This window comes from Schistocerca gregaria, chromosome X, assembly GCF_023897955.1.
Source record: "Schistocerca gregaria isolate iqSchGreg1 chromosome X, iqSchGreg1.2, whole genome shotgun sequence".
NCBI classification, from domain to species: domain Eukaryota; kingdom Metazoa; phylum Arthropoda; class Insecta; order Orthoptera; family Acrididae; genus Schistocerca; species Schistocerca gregaria.
This window is the reverse complement of record NC_064931.1, coordinates 41134476-41156352: the sequence shown is the minus strand read 5'-3', so window position 1 is coordinate 41156352 and position 21877 is coordinate 41134476. Positions and strand designations below refer to the sequence as shown.

The following is a 21877-nucleotide window of genomic DNA, read 5'->3' as shown; positions in this document are numbered from 1 at the left end:
CACAGTTCGAGAAGTAAAGGTGACGTTCGCAACGAGGTACAGCCTCTGCAGTCAGGTGGTTCAACCATCATTCGAGCGTCCACCAACGAAGCCACGCCCCCCTCCCCCCTCCGCCATATGTTCGGGATTGTACTAGATACAATGGAAATTTTTTAGTACGAAAACGCTTTCTTAATATTATTCAAAGTCAAGTGAAGGGAGTTTCAGATACAAAGAAGTCGATAAAAAACAGCATAGAAAGATTTACGAAACTATATGAGGCGCCAGCTTAAAAGAAAGCAACACATCGATTCTTGTGCGCCTGTTTGATCCATTAAAAGGTCTGTATTTATAATGTAAAATGTCGCACTAGGTAAAATTAGCTTTCCGGTATGGCCTCTCCCTCCTAAAAATAATCCTGTCTGCGGCCATACCCCAACCCTTTTTTATTTTTTTAAATTTCTGTGGTATTTAACTCGTCCCAGTTTGGATAGGGGCGTGGATGCAGGGTCCTGGAGGCGACCACGTCGCCGCTCTTCAGCCCACGAATAACATAAGAAATACAGTGACACGATTAAACAGTATGCGTGGTGTGTGGGATGACGGTACCGTAGGCTCTCGGTAACACTTCTTAGGAGAGGGATTTGGAGGCATAGAAACTGGCGAAAAAGTGAAATGAGAAACGAATACCGGAAAGGGTGAAGAGACGAGATTAAGTGGTAGGAAGTTGGAACGGAAGAGGAGTTGTGCTGACCTGTCTTGCCCGGCGTGCACTGGCAGTAAAAGCTGCCGACGCGGTCGATGCAGGTGGCGCCGTTGAAGCAGGCGGCGCCGGCGCAGTCGTCGATGTTTAGGGAGCAGTCGGCGCCGGTCCAGCCGTTGACGCAGATGCAGGAGAAGCCGCCCACCGAGTTGGTGCAGGTGGCGCCGTTCTGACAGACGGACGGCCGCAGCGAGCACTCGTCCACGTCCCGCTGGCAGTGCTCGCCCGTGTAGCTGGCCGGGCACTGGCACGTGTACGAGTTCACGCCGTCCACGCACGTCGCGCCGTTCTGGCACAGGTTGCCCGGGCAGTCGTCGATGTTCTCCTCGCAGTTCTTGCCTCGGTATCCTGCACACAGGCAACAAAACGTACGTCAAACAGAGGCGACCGCGCAAACTCATCACTCCTAACCTAATGTTTGTAAATAGAGAGAAAGGAACTGTCGATGTCAGCTGCATCGGGATTTTATGCGGAATCGGCGTGAAGACTGAAAATGTGTGCTGGACCAGGATACCGACCCGGGATCTCCTGCAGTCGTTAATCGATGCGCCATCTGGACGCTTCCCGACCGACCCACACTCCCACATATCCAAAGTCCCAGTCAAGTGCTCCACTCTGGCTACTTTGAGATTCTCGCAGTAGGTCGAAAATAATTGTGCATCGCTACTAACTTTGCCCGTCGAGGCGAATCAATTATACGAATACGTGGTGTCACTTCTTTCGGACACGATCGAAAGAACAGACACCGGCGTTCGTCCTAACGCAATGACGACATACGTGCGCGAAACGACGCCCACGAGACAGACAGGCCGTGGTGCGTACATCACAGGTCTTACGAGCGGCGGGGAGCGAGTAACTATTTCAGACGAATTTAGTAATTTCGACTGTGTTTAAATGCTCGGAAGTTCTCGAAAGTACACAACTAAATTAAGACCTCGATTAGGCACCTTTTCAATGAAATACTGAATTACCGTGGGCCCTGCACGAGGCCGAGCGTTCACCGAGTGTGGCGGACGGGCCGACTAGTGTGACGTCACGTGTTCGTTGCATAAGTGCGCCAACAGTCTCTGCCGCCCCTCCACACCACTTCACTACAACGCACAGAACGCACGAAACTTTCAGGAAAACGTTTCTTTGGGATTTCAACCCGCGCGTCACATTAGCACCTTCTTCGGTCTTCGCAGACAACCAGAGAACCATTCTGCACTTTGTCGTTCTGTGATAGGTTCGTACTCGTAACACTAAGTCTCGTCAACCGTGTTAATTAGACAGAAATAATACCCGTGTTTTTCTTTTCAATCAACTTGAAGCAGGCGTCCACAAGTCGTCGTTTCTGTTCGTGTGTCTATGTGTACGGGACAATCTTTGCACGCACTTCTCTCGTGTTCAAAACGTTCTGTAGAATACCTCCAACACCTATTTTAGAGATGCTGCTCCACTGCGATTTGTGACAGTACAACAACGCACACACACTACGGCCGCACCTCAACTACTTAATACTGTCTGTTCACTGACTGGTAGAATGCACATGTTTTTTATAGTTTTTAGTACAAGCCTCCACCGTACTTACTACGCTGACATGGCTTATATATCGGGAATATAATTAGCCTCGGAACTTTCTGAGCGGACAGTGTATTTTTGAGGAAGTAGCTTATGATGCCAGGCTTATCTAAATTAGGCTGGAAGGTGACAGTGAGTCAGACCTGTCGACACCAATGAATTTGATAACGAGAGAATGGCCATAATTCGTGCCCGTATCGCGTATTTTATGGCAATCGGATTTCTGCAAGTGGTTTACGTCGTCAGGGGTCACAGCGGACGGATGGTATCGGTGGGTTCAATATTTCCAAAGATGCTATGGCAGTGTTTCCCAATCTGGGATAATTACCCCTGAGGAGTAAATTGAAACTTTTGAGGGGTAAAAACTGAACGATTCGGTTGTTTCAGTCACGAAACTAAATTATTTTCTAAAGATCATTAGCATTGCCCAAATTTTGTAAGACTATAATACTGATTGCATTTTTCTCAATTAGTAGCATTAATGCGGCGAATGTTACAGTTTCCTCACACAATCCACCCACTACACACGTATGTTGTGCTTTGTGCCGTACATCGCTGATGATGAAAGTGTGACATATACGTAATATTTCAAGAATATGTCTTTTCCAAATTCTTGCTAAATAGATAAATGAATTAATTAGCAGCACGAAACCGCAGTAACTCCATAAGGGCTACTATAGTGCTGTAGACAGTTTTATTATTATTACAATATCAGTGGCTATGAACAGACACAAAGTATTAACAGCCTGAAGTCTTCCGGTTTCTACCAATTCAGAAAGGACTGCAGCAATCAAGTGATTTATTAACAGGAAGTATAGCGCACATGATTTAACTTGGTCGATTTTAAATGGGGTTGCAGTATGGAGGTTAAGCAAGAGCTGGAGTGGACAGGAGTAATGAAAGGGAAGTAGGTTTTGTACCCTCACTGCCGACAGTTGGCTTTCTTGTCAGGTAGCACTTGTGATGCACCACGAATTCCTTCCTCATTCTTTCTAACACCCCACATACACACAAAGTAAACATCAGTCATCATTTTAAAAATAAAAGTATTCCAAGAAATGTCTCTCAATCTACAGTTTAGTAAGGTGTTGAAGTTCGTGATAATCTGTGTGTGTGTGGGGGGGGGGGGGGTTTACTACGTGATGTCTGATTGCAGTCAGGGTTGGGAACGATTGTACTATGGTGTTTGACTAGGCTCCAGCCGGACGCCGCTTGAGCAAAGCAGACTAGGCAGTTTGCTTACAATACTACTAGCGTTAAATTAGATTTATGTTCTGCATTACGAATACAATGGCATCGAGCCTACGTACCTGTCCAAGAAAGAGAAAGCGCAGAAGCCACATCGTTCATATTCGCATTGCCTTACTTTTCGTATGGTTTAAAAGTCATGCAAAATCCTTAATGTGCCAGCGCACTATTATGAACTGGAAAACCATTTACTGGAACATCATTACAACGTCAGTCACAAAGACGTTATGATGCACTGGTTTTCTGACGAACAACACTGAATGCTAGCTGAACTGAAGGCGATCGTTAGGATAAAAATTGAGTTAAGGGAAAGTAGAGTGGTGACAAAATCTTTTATGGTCGACATCACCCTTTATTTGAATTCGTGCAACGTGATGATCATTTGGTAACAAGATAGATGCTTTCAAACTAGAATTAATCCTATGGGAAAGTCTGCTTCTAGTTTATGATATGGAACATTTCCCAGACAGGTTACATCTCAGTGATTGAAACATTTCATCACGAGTTCCAAGACACTGCACGACTGAAGAGGGATTCCGGTTTATTTGTCACACCATTCTCACTTTTCGCTGTTAATGTACTTCATTATTTACAACTTGAGCTGACAGACGTACAATTTGGCACTCAGCTCTGCGACCTGCTTGTCCAATTCAGGAATTTACAGGACTCTTATTATAAAATGTTACCCCTAGAGCAATATCCACGACTGCACAGGCAAGCTGCTAACGTTATTTCAATGTTTGGTTTAAAACGTGTGCGAACTTTTTTTATGTTATAAAATTGACCAAGTCCCGCCCACGTTCAGACGTAACAGATTTTAATCTGCGTAACTCCATGCGTTTGTATCAGGAACCACAGTTCCCGGTTCAATACATATTTTAAAATCGAAATGTACGTAAATTTGTAAACGTCAGAAATTACAGGCCAGTAGTTCTCTTCGCCGAATTCGCACTATCCAAAGTACTTATTGAATCAAATAATAAATGTTATTGGTCTGGAAGAAAGTAAAGAGAGCTGAAAATAAACACTACTGATAAAATCGTGCTTATATCCGCGTCTTAGAAGTAGTTACACTGAGTTGCAAAAACGTGTTCCTACGTTTGAAGCGCGTGCAGAGCTGTCTCGCACCTGCTGGGAATAGCAGAGTACTGGGGAAGCCGGCGCGCTGGCCGGGCCTCGTCAAGGCAATCGCTGATCCCTCTCTGCTATCTGCCACAGCCGTATCAGCCCGGAGCGATGTACGGTGGAAAGACACCGCGGAGAAGGCAGATGCAATCCAGAGTCACTCACGAGCAAGGTTAACTCAAAAAACGTTCTATCGATCAGTTCTTTAATATTGTTACGCGGTCTGGGACAGTTACCAGACTGAGTTAACGGAGTAGACAGAAAATTCGAACTACAAACCCGCGATGATTAGTCACAGATTTATTGAATCGGCGAGGAAGCGCCACAGAATTACAACGGTGTGGGACGCTAAAAGTAAGGCACTGTGCATCGTAAAGACCTTTCTCTCAAAGTTCTGACAGCTCAGCTTCCGAAACGAGTCAAGAAACGTGTTATTCCTTGCAATATACATCTCGTATAATGACGACGAGGGAAAAATAAATAGATCTCAGCTTCCCGCATACCATCTGCGAATAGAACAGGTAAGGGAGAGGAGGGATTGTTCTGTAACATTACGTAATTTCTCCCAAATATTTTCAGTGGTGTGTAAATACGTGCAGAACTTAATCAGAATATAGAATTTCTTCAGGCGAGAGTGTGTTCTTACAACTACAAACACATTACAATTTTCAGTGGCTCTCAGGATGGTAAAAAGTCCAAGATCTGTGGAACGCGTAAAGAATTTACCTAATCTGTCTGCAGCCTAAAGCAAGTATATGAGTATGACTTATTGGAAATCAGCGCAAATCGTGATCCGCCATAAACGCGACGTCGATTAAGGAAGTTAGGTAACAGGAGAACGTGCCTGATATGTTACCTACATCAGTGGGGTACCCCTGGGATAGCTGCACTAAATTAAACCGAATGTTTTCTCCGCAGGCCTCATGGCTTGCAATACATATGGAACATGCAGCAGGACGTTTAGTTTTAGGGTGTAATAAGATCTAAAACGATTCACACGTGTTTATTTTTAAATGTCTACTCATTTCCAATTTTGTATTCGAATATGTCTTTCAGGATACTTAGAAACATCACTGAAAGCATCGTATTTTTTGGCCTGCTGGAACAGCTTAATTCGAAGCGTGCGGCTGGCAGGTGGGCCGGACGCTGATAGAATTTGCGCGACGGATTAACGACCGCTGGTCTAATATACGGGCCATCACCACTGTAGGTTTTAGGCGGTTTTCCACTCTCGTTTTAGCAAATACTGTAGTGTTCCCCAGTCAACAGGGTAAACAATCATTTGAAACACGATAAAGCAGAGAACAAAGTTAACACGATTCGCCTTAGGTTAACTGAAGACTGTGGTGACACGAAGGGCATCAGACCACAACATTACAATAAAATAAATTTGCCAAATTGTGAAAATCACGAATCCTGTTCAACGCGATAGGACAGAGAGACGGTTCAAATGGCTCTGAGCACTATGCGACCTAACTTCTGAGGTCATCAGTCGCCTAGAACTTAGAACTAATTAAACCTAACTAACCGAAGGACATCACACACATCCGTGCCCGAGGCAGGATTCGAACCTGCGACCGGAGCAGTCGCTCGGCTCCAGACTGTAGCGCCTAGAACCGCACGGCCACTCCGGCCGACAGGACAGAGAGAGGTTGAAAGTGTGGTCAAACGAACATTCTCATTAGTGACTGTATTTGTTATACGTGCTTTTCATATTGTCGATGTGGACGGTACGTTGGTCTCGCATATTTATAGGCCGCAGATGAATCTTAACTGTCCGGTAATGAGGCTGGTGACCTGCGGGGGCGGTGCTGACGTGCACAGCCGTGTCATCTCTCGTGTCCCGCTCAGCAGGAACTTCAGAGGCGCGCCGCGGTGGGAAACGTAGCCGGAACGAATGGAAGGAGGCGCAAAAAGAGTGGCAGGCGTCGGCCTTGCTGGGACATTCAACCGCGCCGCGCCGCGCAGCGCCACAGTCGCCCGCTGAATGAATAAGCGCGTAATGCAAGCTGGAAGCCCGCCAGACACAGACAGCGCAGATACGGCTTCCCAGCCCTCATGTGCCTCGTCGAGCCCCATATTGGTGCTGTTTAATGTCCCGTCAACACAGAAGCCTCTCAACGCTTGCTGCACAGCCGCTACTCGACCCCACGTCGACATACAGCACGGGCCACTCGCCGTACTTGCTGCGTACTTCCAGTGACAGGCTTTTTATTTCATCCGAAGCTTCTTCAGCTGAGGTGTGTAAAAGAAAGTTCTTATGGCATGATTGGCGGGAATGGATGTTTATTCGAGACTCCGCTTCGACCACTGGACCATCAAGCCCGACGTTGTTTGCGACGTTTCTGCGTGGTTATACAAACAATCCCGAAGGTTCGGTGAAGCTGTGATATCACAGGGTCTATCATACGGACCACCAACTACGCGGACGGAATCGTTTCCCGCACCGTGAGGAAGGAGGGGGGGGGGGGGGGGGGGCATGGGCTACAAAGCAGATGGATTGTAGAAAGTTGTGTAACTGGCCAAATACGTATCTCAGACATAGAGCATGATAAACCGGGACAATATTTCAGTGCTAACGAGTGAGAATCATTAGAAAACTAACAATATTTGATTGCATTCCCGAAATGTCTAGTACCGAGGTGAGATGTTCTTCCGTGAATTTGTATTCGGGAAGCGCAGTGTTCATGGGTCGTTAAACTCTTTAAGCAATTTTTGAGTCAATTTCCACCTTAGGCAAAACACAATTACTTTTTTTTTCCTACACATGTTTCAGTACTCATGTGCTCCCTTCAGTAATATTTTAAGTCATTATTGAAGAAAACCTTACAAGCCAGAATCACTAAAAAAGCATTTTATTGGATGAGCAGTTTTGACAGAGCTATGCCCTCATCATCGGTTAAAATTTTTACAACGGATTATCCATCAGTGTTACAAGTGGCTTCACACTGCATATGAACTTCCCACTCTGAAGCGACTTGCAACACTGATTGATGATGACACCATACCTCTGTCGAAACTGGTCGTCCAATAAAATGCTTTTTTCGCGATCCTGGCTTCTCAAGTTCTCTTCAGTTTCACCAGTTGCACATCGTCCCCAGACTGGTAATATGAGGAATATGAAACTTCTTTTTTAATTATTCAGACGTACATAACGCTATCAGTTTTTTAAACCGATAAGTATTAAAAAAACCAATGACAGCACAAAGTATTAAAACATGTATGTGTAAAACAATGGATTTTCTATTACATAAGGCGGAAATTCTCCATTTCTGTGTACACACTAAAATTAAAGGGGCTATAATATTCGAAACATAATAATCTTACGCTACCTACTTTCCTTCCTCCCAGACTTCTTAATGCTCCTAATAGCAAAAGGAAAAAGGGGGCGGGGGGTTGCTTTATGTCCACCTCTTCAAAATTTGTATTCTTGTCAATTATTTTATATTTTAAAATTCTGAAAAAATATTTATTGTTTTTAATGCACTCTTCTATCTGATTTCATAAATATTAAATTTTTCGGTTAAACTTAACCCAAAAATTTAAGTGTTAATGGTAGATGTCACTCTCCCCAGTAAATGTCATATTCTATATTTTCATGTTTAGGTCCTTCTTTACGTCTTTTTAAAGGGCGTTGTCAGCAAAAGTAAATAACAAAGATATTTGCATTTTTTAATTTTTTTTGGGTGGGCATACAGAGAAGAAATGACGCGTCCACGGAAAGCACTTTGGAAGTCTTCGGAAGCGTTGCAATGCGCGATGCGGTGACACCGCCTAACTGCAGAGACATCGCATGATACTTGTTCTGTATTCCATACACAGAGTGACCGAATAAAATTCACCCGAAAAATGTTTTAGGATTGTGGAGCCAATGGAATTTGTTCAATCAATTTCTTAATAAGCTGACAGAAGATGAAAGGTAGGTTGGGTGATTTGGGGGAGGAGACCAAACGAGGTCACCAGTCCCACCGGATTAGGGAAGGAAGTCGGCCGTGACCTTTCAAAGGAACCATTCTGGCATTTGCCTGAAGCGATTTACTGAAATCACGGAAAACTCAACTCAGGATGGCCGGACGCGGGTTTGAATCGTCGTCCTCCAGAATGCGAGTCTAGTGTGCTAATCACCGCGCCACCTCGCTCGGTGAAAGTTTGAATGGATTTTTAAGCGAGACAATACAACAGCGCATAAATGACACGCAAACTTGGCACGCGTTCACGATATATTCAGCGAAGGCAGCATAATCAGCAAGGCAATAAAATACCCTAGTCTCCGAGAGCTGAAGAGTCGTATGCGTTCAAAAAATCCCCACGCACTGGATGAGTTACAGGGAAGCAGGGAAAACGCTATTACTGCCATCTTTCAGGCAGAGCTATACACAGTATAGGGAAAAAAATTATCGTGCATTCCCGTTTGAGGAAGGAACATCTCGCCCTATAGTCTTACTTCAATTCATCCACGTGACCAATACCGCGCACTTTACTCTCTCGTGTAAATAAAGGCATTATCTGCGATAACTTCTGGCGTATATACATTTACCGACTCGAGCGTTTGTACTTGCTACATAGTTTAAAAAGTCCGCCAGCGAAGACACACGCATTCTGAGCAACATTTATGTATCTTCAAGTTATGGTGCTACGTTCATTCTCCACTATACACGACAAAGAGCGTACTGTATGTACTATTCCGGAAGGCGTCCTAATCGATATTTCTGTACTAGACTCACTATACGTTGCACTGCAAAATGAACTGCATTTCTCCACGTTGATTATCGCTCTTTGAGCTCCAGAACGCAGCCTGCTGAGAAATGTCAACGTTCCTTATTTGTCGCAGTTTCTCAGATGGTTCGAGGCATCGTGAAACTAATCATCTGTTTTATGGGCAGTCCAAGACAACATCTCGTGAATAGAGAACGAACCCGGACCAGAGATTCCATAAGAAACGAGTGGTGTATCACATAACAGTAGTTAGTAAATATCAAATAGTGTATCTTAAATGTATACTAAAAAAGTTGACTTTTCGTAGCAACACAACAATCATTCCACGTAAAAGGAGTGCTACAATCCAGATTTGCATCCACTCCCTGGACAGCTGTCAGATAAACTGCAGGTGTAGCCATTAAATCGAGAGTAACTTAACTGGCACACAAGCACGCATATAAAATTATATATTGTTGCGCAGCTTCGTAGCTTCTGCGAGGCGAATTTCGTAACCGGCGACAGAAAAACCAGTCACTGTTATGCTCGAATTGACAAACGAACTAGCTACAGCCACTTGTTCCTTTTACGAAAAACGCGACTACAGGTAGCTTGCTTGGAGAAAATTTCCCGCCGATCTTGGACATTTATTAAAACGAAGCATGGAAATCGTACGATATTCATCGTTATCTGTCAGAAGGCTGCGGACAGATAGTTTGTTGAAAGAAATTATTCCGAAGGGTGGATGAACAAATGGGTTCAATTTACAAGATTTATCGGCTACAGAATACGCGAGACTGGTCAAAAGCGACGAACGTGACTGCAGCCTGCGTCACAAACCAGTTTGAATCGTCAAGTGCCACAATTAGCCGACGGCGGGCGGTTCGTAGGCCTGACACTGCTGAAGCAACTCACCACTCCACGACATCATTTCATTTCAGGCCAAAAACTATGGAAATTAGACGTGCCATACTTCACGAGGAAACTGATTTTGTGAATTAATGAGAGAAAGGTAACGCGAAAGGGACTCCTACCTCAATACGCACATTCTCCTCTTTCAGCATACAGGGTGCGGTGCTTAAATCCGGACAAATGTATCATTTTTAAAAGCAAATCTATTAAACCAAAATACAAATGGAAGTTGTGGTATGTTTCAAGAGTAAAATTACCAGTTGTAACCCCCTTCAGCAGCAATGACCGCCTCCTATCTTGTCCTGAAGCAATCGCTCACACTCTAAAACGACGCTGTCCCTATTCGCGGAGCGTAGAAGCGTGACATTAGGGTGCCCCGTCTCACTGATAACTAATTCGACTACGCTCCAAATATGCTAGTCTAGGGGGTTCTAACCCGGGCTATTCGGGGCACAGAACTACTCTGACCAAAACATGTCAACGTTATCCTTATCCGAGAGCCAGTTTTGGACTAAATAACTCTTATGAGGTACTCATCTGCCATCCGACCCATTGTTCGCTCGCCGACATTAAAGACTGACTCCATTTCCTCAGCGACTGCCCAGAGTCCTCCGTAATCAGCGCCTGAGCATTTTCGATGGCTGCCACAGTTCGTGACACGTGTTTTCTCGAATGTGGTTTCCTCACCGGGTTAGCAGAACCTTCCCCAGACTTCTCCGAAGAATTTACTTGGCCACAATACCGTAAACAGTTGCTCTCGGGTACCCGAAAAATCTAACTATTTCAGTGGGCGAGCGATAATCGCGGCTCTTCGCTTGTACTCCGCACTTGTCCGTAACATCGCGGGAATTTTGATGTTCTGAGAGTTTACTCGATGCCTGTGGCTTTCAAGAACGCCAATCGTGACCTTCAGCGGAACTACGATATGGCGGAAAATTCAAACTGAAATTTGTCCAGATTAAACCCTGTACATATCTGTAACGCTAAATGTAGAGTCGTCAACCAGAAGACATGCTTGAATAGTGACTGTAGTGAGAATTGCCCAAAATGTGACATTTAAACAGGTTTAACCAGCCCGGCGTGCGATAGACAACAGTATTTCAACGCATACTAATCACGGCACAGAAATAATTCTTCCCATCTCGTCTGCACACGCACCCAAGAGACACTTGATACACTAAAAACATTTTCATGTGCACAAAATCTTTCTAGTAGTGAAAATCACCTACATACCGGAAAAAGATCTATAATCTACGTGGGATCGAACCACGGATTATTGGATTTTGCAGCAGCCACCAGCATAGTTCAAGATGAGCTTCACTCATCTGCATGTAGCACTGCTATTTGAACGTCGCCAGTCTCCAAATCATGTACATCTTTTAGCGATGAGAAAGGTCTTTGGCCACACAGAACTTAAGACGTTTCGTGACTTCCCACGTATCAGAGAGACGAAAGGAAAGGAGAACGTTATTTAAGAGCCAAGTCGGGCACTTGGATACGTACAGAGATCTAGTGCAGGCTGGAATTCGCTGAATCGGACGGTGAAAGTGTTCACTCAAGCGCGGGAGCTTATACTGCCTCTACAGTTTTTCCTTACCTAGTCTTTCACCTACCGCGCTGTTGGCTCGCGAGTAGACCACAAGACCGATATTTTTCTATTTAGTGATACATTTTACGATTTATCAATGAATTCTGTTGCTTCAGCACCCTACGAAATCCGAAATAAACCTCAGAAGATACGTACACAAATACTTGTACTTTGCACACAAAGGCTTCTTCTAGTCCTGAGCGACTTATTCGCGGTTTGCCTCCAGGATTAAAATGAATTTCCCTTGTCATCAAGCAAGCAGGAGTAAATATACAAGAAGTTTTATTTCGTCTATATCTTACTCAAGAAACTTCTATTCCATAATGAACGCAAAGCACTTGGACCGCACTGGGTCTTCGTTATTTGTAAACAGTATCATTCACTTACTTCACTTAAAGAAAACTTTTGACAGTCTTGCCTGGAATAGTTTCTTTGAAATTCTCAAGGCAGCAGGGGTGAAATTAATCACTTCTCCAGCAGAAGGAGGTTCTTACTTATTGGTCTGAAGATGACCGCAGTAGTGGTAGAAACCGGTCACCATAATAAATAAATTGTGATCAAGACTGTTTTTGATAGTAAAGATTTGCAACACACTGATCACTGTCACTCGCATAATGTATTCAAAAGTAAGAAACAGAATCGCTCAAGGGTTTCCAAGATTTGAAAAAGTGCTGGCACAAGTGTATTGTATGTGAGCAGGTGATAAATAAATAAGGATACTTTGCTTTTTGATCACACGTCACACGTACCTTGGGGGCAGACGCACTCGTAGCTGAGCTGGTCCACCTCGCGGCAGGTGCCGCCGTTGAGACAGGGTGAGGGGCTGCACGGGATGTACTCGCTCTCACAGTTCTGCCCCGTGTACCGAGAGTCGCACAGGCACCTGCAACACATGTCACTCTCAAGCTGCCGCTAGCAAACTAATGCACCATGCGATCACTAACTTAACAACTAAGTGTTTTTGTCCGCCAGTGTACAGTTTCACCATAAGGGCTGTAGTGACCTCCAACACGATCGATCGAGTGCCACTGTGAGGAGACATTGTGCACCGACAAAGTGCTACCACTACAGAGCCTTACAATCACATTAAACTGAATCATGTTCTCTGAAATACGAAAAATGAAACTTTTCATCGGAGTTTAATCCAAGCTGAAAAGTACTTACAGTAGAAACAATGTTCGCAAAAGAGGACTGCAAAACTACGGTGCACCACTATTACAATTCATGCTGTTCTGACAAATGAATGAGTTTTGTTTATAAATACTTTTTTTAAAAAAATTACGGGCATTTATTTTTTTATGAAAATAATATTTGGGAGTAACATATTGCGAAATATTGCAATAATGGTCTAGACTTTCCATGAATGAAGGTCAATATTCTGTATGCAAGCAGGTGGAAACTTCATCCGTATCATGCTAGGAATCTACAGGGTGGAACAAAATTGGGTGTTAGAAAGTTTTTGTCTACTACGACTTAATACGGGGTGATATATTCTTGTAAGCCGGCCGCTGTGGCCGAGTGGTAGATAACGTTTCCAACGTTGTTTCCTTCTGCAGCAATGAGTGTGTAGAACCTTTAACTGAATTCCGTGATGACTTTCTGAAGAATTATCATTTTCGGCTGCACAAGGCATTTGGCGGCGTCGTGCAATCGGAACAAATTCGTGTTCCCGGACTTGTCTGTATTGATCTTGTGTGACAGGTTCCTCGATGAAAATGGACTCAATAATGCATTGTGCATAGACTGTGCATCAAACAATGACTCTTTGTAGATGAAGTGTAGCAACAGCTCGAACTTGTGGGTCCACAGTACCGCTGTTCCAGTGTTAATTCTCCCTTTCTGAAATGTCAACTGAGACAAAAGTGTGCGAGCTATAGAAATTTCAGAGCAAAAATACAGCGGTATCACAAGGAGAATCATTTACAGCGTACGATTAAAGCACAGTATACAAACGCTTTCTAACACGCATTTTGCGCCACTCTGCATTCCTACTTCAGCTGGGGTAAGTGGCACAGTAGAGAGAGCCCTGTTCTACAGATGGGGTCCTCAGAAGATATGATCATACGTAAAGAAACAGTTTTGAGAACACACCATTGCCAATTACTTTCTCGACAAACAAAACAAGCACAACTCGTTTGAACTCTGTGATGAAACATATTCATCGAGCCGGAGACGAATTCAGGTTCCACCTAGACGTTATCTGCGCTGCCGAAGGGGGGCACACTGCAGATTTGTAAAACTTCGAATCTGAGCGAACTCTAAATAATTTGCATAATATTCGTCATTAGCTCCAGTTTTGAAATATCACCTTACAAAACTAAACCCACCACCTTGTATTTCAAACAAATTTTCTCGTTGCTTATTCAAATGTACAGATTATTGTTCACAGGCCTCATTACGGAAAATTTCACAGCACCCGCGAATAAATCTACATTTTATTTAATTTTCTCGTAATGATATGTACTTTTTAATCAATATCTCCGAAAGGAAATATTGGAAACAATAACTATTACTTCAAACGAAGGCGATCAGTCACGATTTACGTTTTATTACAAGAAATTAGCAAATTTATGTCCATAATACCTACTCCCCTCGTCATGGAAAATAAGATCTAAACAAAATCCTAGGTAAAACGGAAAATTTTATCAGTTCTCAGGAAAGTGATATCATCAATAATAGAAAAAAACTAGTGATTCCTTTAAGAATGATGAAAATCCCTTTACGAATGACGACAGATAAAAGAGAAATAATTAACTGAATGAGATTGCTAGAAATAACATAAGTAAGATTATTAAGCTAAATAATCTAGCAATACAATAGGGAAGATGTTTTGTAAGTCTGAATGAAAAGAAAAAAAAATTGTCGAACAGATTTGGCTCTGAGCACTATGGGACTTAACATGTGAGGTGATCAGTCCCCTAGAACTCAGAACTACTTAAACCTAACTAACCTAAGGACATCACACACATCCATGCCCGAGGCAGGATTCGAACCTGCGACCGTAGCGGTCGCGCGGTTCCAGACTGAAGCGCCTAGAACCGCTCGGCCACTCTGGCCGGCGTCAAACAGGTTTGATTTAGGGTACAGTTCTCATACTGACAATTCCGGCGCATAAGTTTGAAATTTGGCTCAAAGGTGTGTACAACCTTCCTCCGTAATGGTGCAAAAGTGTGGTGCCCTGGGTCGTCACCCTCGGGCTCAGCGACGCTTCAAACAGCCGACGCATGGAAAAAAAGGACCACAGGTGAGAAATTCATGTGAGCTGGAAGGTGGGTTAATGGTGTCACATTGGCACCACAGTTCTATCGAACACCAACCGTGCAGGCGTCATACGATGACAAGGCGTCACACCGTCTCTAACCCCTTTCTTTTGACGCCTTTGCGATGGAAGTCAGAAACACAGCATTAAAATCACGCGGTTTTCTTCCGGTGGGCCAGTGAAATATTTAATATACACCGCTGCTCAGAATCGACACAAAAACGCCTCAAGAGTGAACGAAATCACCCAGGCGTCGATTCTCACATATTCCGCGATCGGAAACTACAGTTCGCAGTGCGATAGGCGACAGGACGACTTTCTCGACAACGTTCGACAATGCCACTCGCACATACGTATATACCTAGCAGAATCTTTGAAAGATATTCTTCCTTGCGGCTGCCTTAGCGCCTGAACGCGAGAGAATACCACCCTGAAGAGAGGTGGGAGTCAAAGGTGCTGCCTAACCCTCCGGCGCTAGAGCTGCCGTGAGGACGAAGTTTCTGACTGGTACATTTGTAACATGCTCAACTACGGTACGTAGATGGCACCGAAGGTGTTGCCGAAATAGGGGCTCTCAGAAGAACTCTTTGCTATTTTATTCGCGCACTTCTTAATGTCGTCATATCACTGGCTATCCTGGATTACACAGTGGGAGATCGTCCAACTTGTACGTTTTGTGATGAGACGTGGTCGTCCAATACCATACGGCCTACTCGTTAATTCGCCATCCTTCGACCAATTTCCACAGGTGCTCACGACATTAGTACGCCAGCCACAGCGCCCTTCGTCAAAACCGCTTATATCAGTGTATTTCAGCATTTGCGACTATAATGACTGCCCTTTCGTCCCTCTTCCGCTTACATTCCTCCCCTGCCGCGTCACCTTCCCTACCACCGACAGGAGGCCTTCGACCTCACGGTGGGCAGTGGTCATAACGTTTTGGCTTATCAGTGTATATTGACAATAGTATTGAACGTGTGAGGACTCCTTTATATTTTTATCGATGTGAATGTGTTACGAATGACGTGCTGAGCTATATGTCCCACAAATTCTGTTCTGAATCCGGTCGCAAAATTCTGATCAGATAATTCCTTCGTATTCTGTGTTGTGAATGTCTTCCGGGAGTCGAGGAGCACTAAAGCTACCCCAACGTCGTTGCGTATAGCACTCTGAATCTTACGGACCGGCAGCGCGTACTGGCAACTGGTGCCGAAGTCATCGAGAAGAAGAAATGCTCGAATGCGAGAGGCAGTTGCAGCCGAGTAAGAGTGGGGCCGCGCCCGACCGGTTTGCTTCCTGGTCGCGATACGCATCTGCAGCGCTGCGCTGCGCTCATTTGGCGCTCGCGCACTGCTCCGCTCCGTTCAGAATGCCACCTTCTCCACTGAGACGCCCTGGCCCTTATGCCACCCGTCCGACCCTCCGGAAACAATACTGACCAGTCACACACGCTAGTCACCTGACCGATAGCTCGGCGACATCTAGCGCTCTTCGAGAATACGAGACGAGAATGACAATTACCGCGACACCTTTCTCGGAGAAACTGCTCCGACTCGTTTTGTCTCAGAACAATAGGAATGAAGACATTCCGTCGGTGGCTAGAAAATAAGTCACGAATTCCTTTGGGTTTTACGGCATTCTCTCCAGATTCCGCATAGTAGTTTTTCCTTCGTTCGAAGTTTTTGGACGATCGTTAGAAAATGCGACATTCTTCTTTGAGATAACTACCTCCCATTTAAATGCTCGTACAAAATATTATGCACATCGCAACCACATATTCTTAATTCTCGCTTATTCCTAAACGTGTTTTCACTCATTTACCAATATCTCACAGCGGCACAACGTTCACAAAAATCCTACATCGACACTAATATTTTTGCACGCTACATCACCGTGAAAGATACAAGTGACAAACGAATATTATTCAGAACGACTGCGGAGGATTACCGTACATATGAGAACGATGATTGAAGTAAGTACGATTTCTGACTCGCTGTGAAGCCTCCACAAGCTGCAGGCCGAGGCTCTTCTGAGACAACAGACTCGCATTAGGGAAGACGGCCATTTAAATCCCCCCTCTGGCCGTCCAGATTCCCCCAAACTGGCAAACACCGGAATGTTTCCTTTGAAAATAAGGCAAAGTTCCTTCCCCAGTCCGACCACACGGTCGTTCTCCGCTGACCTAGTCGTTAAACCCTAATCTTCTTTTTTCAAAAGCTCTAAACGCCATGGCAAGGCACAAAACTGTGTTTGGGTATGTTTATGGGAATTACCCTGTAAGCTGTTTGCACGGGAGACCACGATGTGTCAGCAGATGTTCAGAGCATTTGGAGTCACTATCAAATGTACACAACGCTTCCCCAATCTATCATTCCCCTACGAAACATGATAGTGAACTGCAATCTTACATGTATAAGTGTATCACTGAAGGAAAATTTGAGAACGAACTCTTTCGAAAACTTATTTTTCCATTAAGCACTCCAGCGGCGGCGTTCACGTGTTCAGTGCAGTGTGAAGCGTTCGTAGTCTACACCCATTTTGGAGTTCCAGTTTCGAATAGGTTAGTTATGCTGTCCGTTACGACCTTGCTGTTATCACCGAGTGCCAGTGACACTTTTCGACCAACATGTCCCGTACGAGTCGAAATGCCACGCCCTTTCACAGAGCCCGATCATTCTCACATACAAATACCGCACCGTTACGTACGGAAGTGACATACTGGCGCTTTCTTCACTAAGGCAAGGGTGACACTGACCTTTGCCCCCACAAAGGAAGGAGCGCTGCTTGGGGCTGAGTGAACGATATCCAATATGACTGAGGTGCAGTTTTGTTACATCCACACTGTATGTGTAACCGGCTGTCTATCAGAGATCATTTACGAGTGAATATACTTTAGGCGGCATTTACTCAGATAACATTCCACAACTGACTGAGTATGTTAAAAGATATACTTTTCTCGTGTCACAAAAAAAACTGTCACACGCAGCGTAATTCGCCTGCTGAAACACGTACTGGCTGGACTTAAAACTCCCCGTCTGCGCACTCACCGCCGCCACGAAAAAAATATCGTAAACTATTCCTCGTGAACGTCATTTAGTCTCGTGACTTCTGTTCGTCCACATTAGTAAAGCTTCATCTGTCATGGAACTGCTGACATTCTGAGCGTGTTACACTAACATGAATATAGATATATCATCTGTGGATTTTTGTGCACGGATGTTTCACTAATGGCTGTAAAATGCCACGCATTATCTCCCAAAACAATTTTAGCAGCAACTTGAAGCTTCACTTACTGGCATGCAAATGTGTAATTACATCTGTAAGAGATTTTTGTCATATGAAAATAGTGTACACTTTTATTTCCCTTAAAACTCTACAATGTCGTAGCAGAATTATTTTGATATCTAGTATACGTATTAAACAGCAGCACTTCCCCTCCCCCCTTTTTTAATTCCCTTACGTACGCCAGTTTTATCAGGAAACACTTATGCGTCTAGAAACAAATACTGTATCCTATACGATAAGAAATGGTTCAAATGGCTCTGAGCACTATAGGCCTTAACATCTGAGGTCATCAGTCCCCTAGAACTTAGAACTACTTAAACCTAACTAACCGAAGGACAAGACACATCGATGCCCGAAGCAGGATTCGAACCTGCGACCGTAGCAGTCGCACGAAATCGTTTATATAACAGTAGAATATAGGATAAATATCTTTCTGGTTGAGCTGCAGAGTGGAATCTTCATAAAGTGAACGTGACGTTTCTGTTCACTCGCTCGCATAGAAAGGACTGAACCACTTGTAAACGACTTCAGTCGGAGGCTCCTACACAGTTTATTGCTTCTGTAGTTTCGATGTCATAACAGAAGGTCTTATTTAATCAAAGAACGAGATTGATTTTGTTCCACACTGCACACGGTGACAGAAGTTGGCCGGAGTAGATGACCGCCACACGCAGACTTAAGTGACACGCCTGGTTTAAAATCAAGCACGTAACTGCAGGACACGTGAGATGCGAACAAAAAACCGATGACGACCCCACGAATTATCTTAGAAACCAGGTTAAAGAAAGTCAAACCTACGTTTACAGCACTTTTAGACTTGGAGAAAGCTTTTGACAATGTTGACTGGAATATAATCTTTCCAAGTCCACAGGTAGTAGTAGTAGTAGTAGTAGTAGTAGTAGTAGTAGTGGTAGTGGTAGTAGTAAAACACAGGGAGCGAAAGTTTATTTACGGTTTGTACAGAAACCGGACTGCAAGACTTTGTCCTGAAAGGACTCTCTCTCTCTCTCTCTATCTATCTTTCCCCTTGGCAAGTTATAGTACCTGGCTGTGAGCTCGCTACTAAAGCACGTCGTCGCAGAAAGAATTTTTCTAGACTGTACATACGAAAAGTACTGTATGAAGTAACGAGGTCAGTTCTATTAGCGTGTAAACGAGTTACCTGGAATCATTGCACGACCTTTGGACATCGTTTAAATACAACACCGCATATCCTGCCGTGCTGTAATACACAATGATTCCGACAGAATTACAAAATGCTTCGGTGGCCATTGCTTTGTTGCCGGCAGGCTGTGTTATTTAGCCCGTACTTGGGGACATCGAACCGGCACGTGAGTTGCGCTCAAGCAGCGCCGACACCTTTTTGCCGACACTTTCTCCCCGCTTTCATTTATTTAAGAGCAAAGTTTCTTATTGTTGTCTCTCATCTCAATAGGGCTTTTCTTACACTAGGACTCCAAATGGGAATTGGTCTTCCGGAGAAAATTTCACCTGCAGTTAATTTCCGGCGCAGCGCAGATTGAATCGCTCGTTTTCACCGTAATCCCTCCCTCACACACACACACACACACACACACACACACACTTTCTGGAAGGAACAAAACTATTAAGTGAAAAGAAACAGAATGGTTCTGGCACCGTTACAGATTTCAATAAAGATCTCCCAGATAGTAAGGCGCAAAGCGAAACTCGTTTTGTCTCGAGAATCGATCACGTAGTCGATTTGGCTCGCCCATTATAGTCTATATCGAAACGTGATGAGGAAAATAAAGGCCGACGGCAGCTAGTTAAGCGCATTTTAGAGTGTTATTTACGAACATTAATCGGACATTTAAAAGCACGATAGCTACAGGTAGAGCACGGTGCTCGGTGGCGGCTGCATCTGCCCTACTTTAAGGTACAGAACGCCTCTTTCGTGTTTTCCGACCACTTTCCTCCGATCTACCGTCCCAGCGTAATTCCATCTTCAATTTGCAATTCTTTTGCAGTAGATATTTTCGGCGACAACAGGAGCTACATTCGACATACCTATAGTCCTGTAGGAAATTCAGTTTCACATAATAACCGTCTTTTTCGCCAGTGCTCACAACCAAATCAGAAATATTTTCCTCTTTCGACGGTAGATTCCTCTGAAGAATAACAGTGTTTTCCAGGACTAGCATTTCCGCGCCAATGAAATTCCGTAACTTTAATTCTACATTCACGTACACACCCAGGTACCGGTAACGAATATTTCGTGGCACTGTTACGCTTATCCGACATGTTTCATGAATAGGCCGCGCGGGATTAGCCGAGCGGTCTCCGGCGCTGCAATCATGGGCCGCGCGGCTGGTCCCGGCGGAATACCGGTGATACCCTCCCTCGGGCATGGGGGTGTGTTTTTGTCCTTAGGATAATTTAGGTTAAGTAGTGTGTAAGCTTAGGGACTGATGATCTTAGCAGATAAGTCTCATAAGATTTCACACAATTTTTTTTTTTTTTTCATGAATGGAAGAAGGGGAAAACGATGTCGAATGTCTCGCATACGTACTGCAATCTTCCTCATCTTTTTGGTATTATTTCAGTGGTCCAGAAACGTGAACTGTTGTCTGTTGCTGCCTGCTCACGGTCGCCGCAGCACTGACGCAATCATCGACGTGGCGTGGAAACGAAGCCCATCGGGGCACTGCACTCGAAATATTCCGATATTTACCAAGTAGCTCCTCAAAAAAGGAAGACTGCACATTACCAGAGATGTACGTCGTACGTCTTCAGTTCGAACTACATCCAAGCGAGATGCCAGAAATTTGTTTACATACGATAGCTAGCGAATATAGCCTTCGTTTTTCTAAACCGGTCCGCTTTGGTAGCTGTGTGATCGACGTGGACAACAGGGATCCGGGTACTGCACGGTACTTTTCCTTGGTGGGTGGACTAGAAAGTGAACTCAGCTCTGAGCGCAGCAGACCTGCTAACCCGGGGATTCGCACACCTCGATACCACATTCACACGATGGATGACACGGAGGTCGGTCGGACTCGATTGCTTTTTCTATACAGAATAAACTCCTTTTAATGAAATTCAGTCCGCCTCCTTGGCTGAGTGGTCAGTGCTTCTGATTGCCATGCAGCGGGTCCAGGTTTGAATCCCGGCCGGGCGGAAAATATTCTTCGCTTGGGGACTGGGTGTTGTGTTGTCATCATCATCGTAATATCATTATCGTAGACACGCAAGTCGCCCAGTGTGGCGTCAACCGAAAAGACTCTGCAAGTCGGCAGCCGAACTTCCTTAGGTGGGGACTTCCATTTCCAGTAAAGTTCAGAGAAAACTGGGGAGTGCTTAGATTTAAAAACAGTGCACGAAAAGTAGAGTGCACAGTGAAAATTACCTACCAGCTGAACCCAAGAACAGGAAGGGAAAAAAAACAGCGAGGAATAAAAACGTAAGAAAGATAACTGGTTGAAGTTGGGTACCGAAGCTTCAG

The 21877-nt window shown here is 44.5% G+C and overlaps 1 protein-coding gene across 2 annotated transcripts in view; it reads right to left on the bottom strand.

The window, feature by feature from the left end:
* LOC126297713 (neurogenic locus Notch protein) overlaps positions 1–21877 on the bottom strand; it is a 349521-nt gene that overhangs the window by 56704 nt on the left and 270940 nt on the right. For both annotated transcript variants that reach the window (XM_049988844.1, XM_049988845.1), the window contains exons 5-6: positions 12620–12753; positions 734–1090 (exon numbers count right to left, since the gene is read on the bottom strand). In XM_049988844.1, coding sequence (XP_049844801.1) covers positions 734–1090; positions 12620–12753 — 491 coding nt within the window. The remainder of the gene's footprint in view (positions 1–733; positions 1091–12619; positions 12754–21877) is intronic.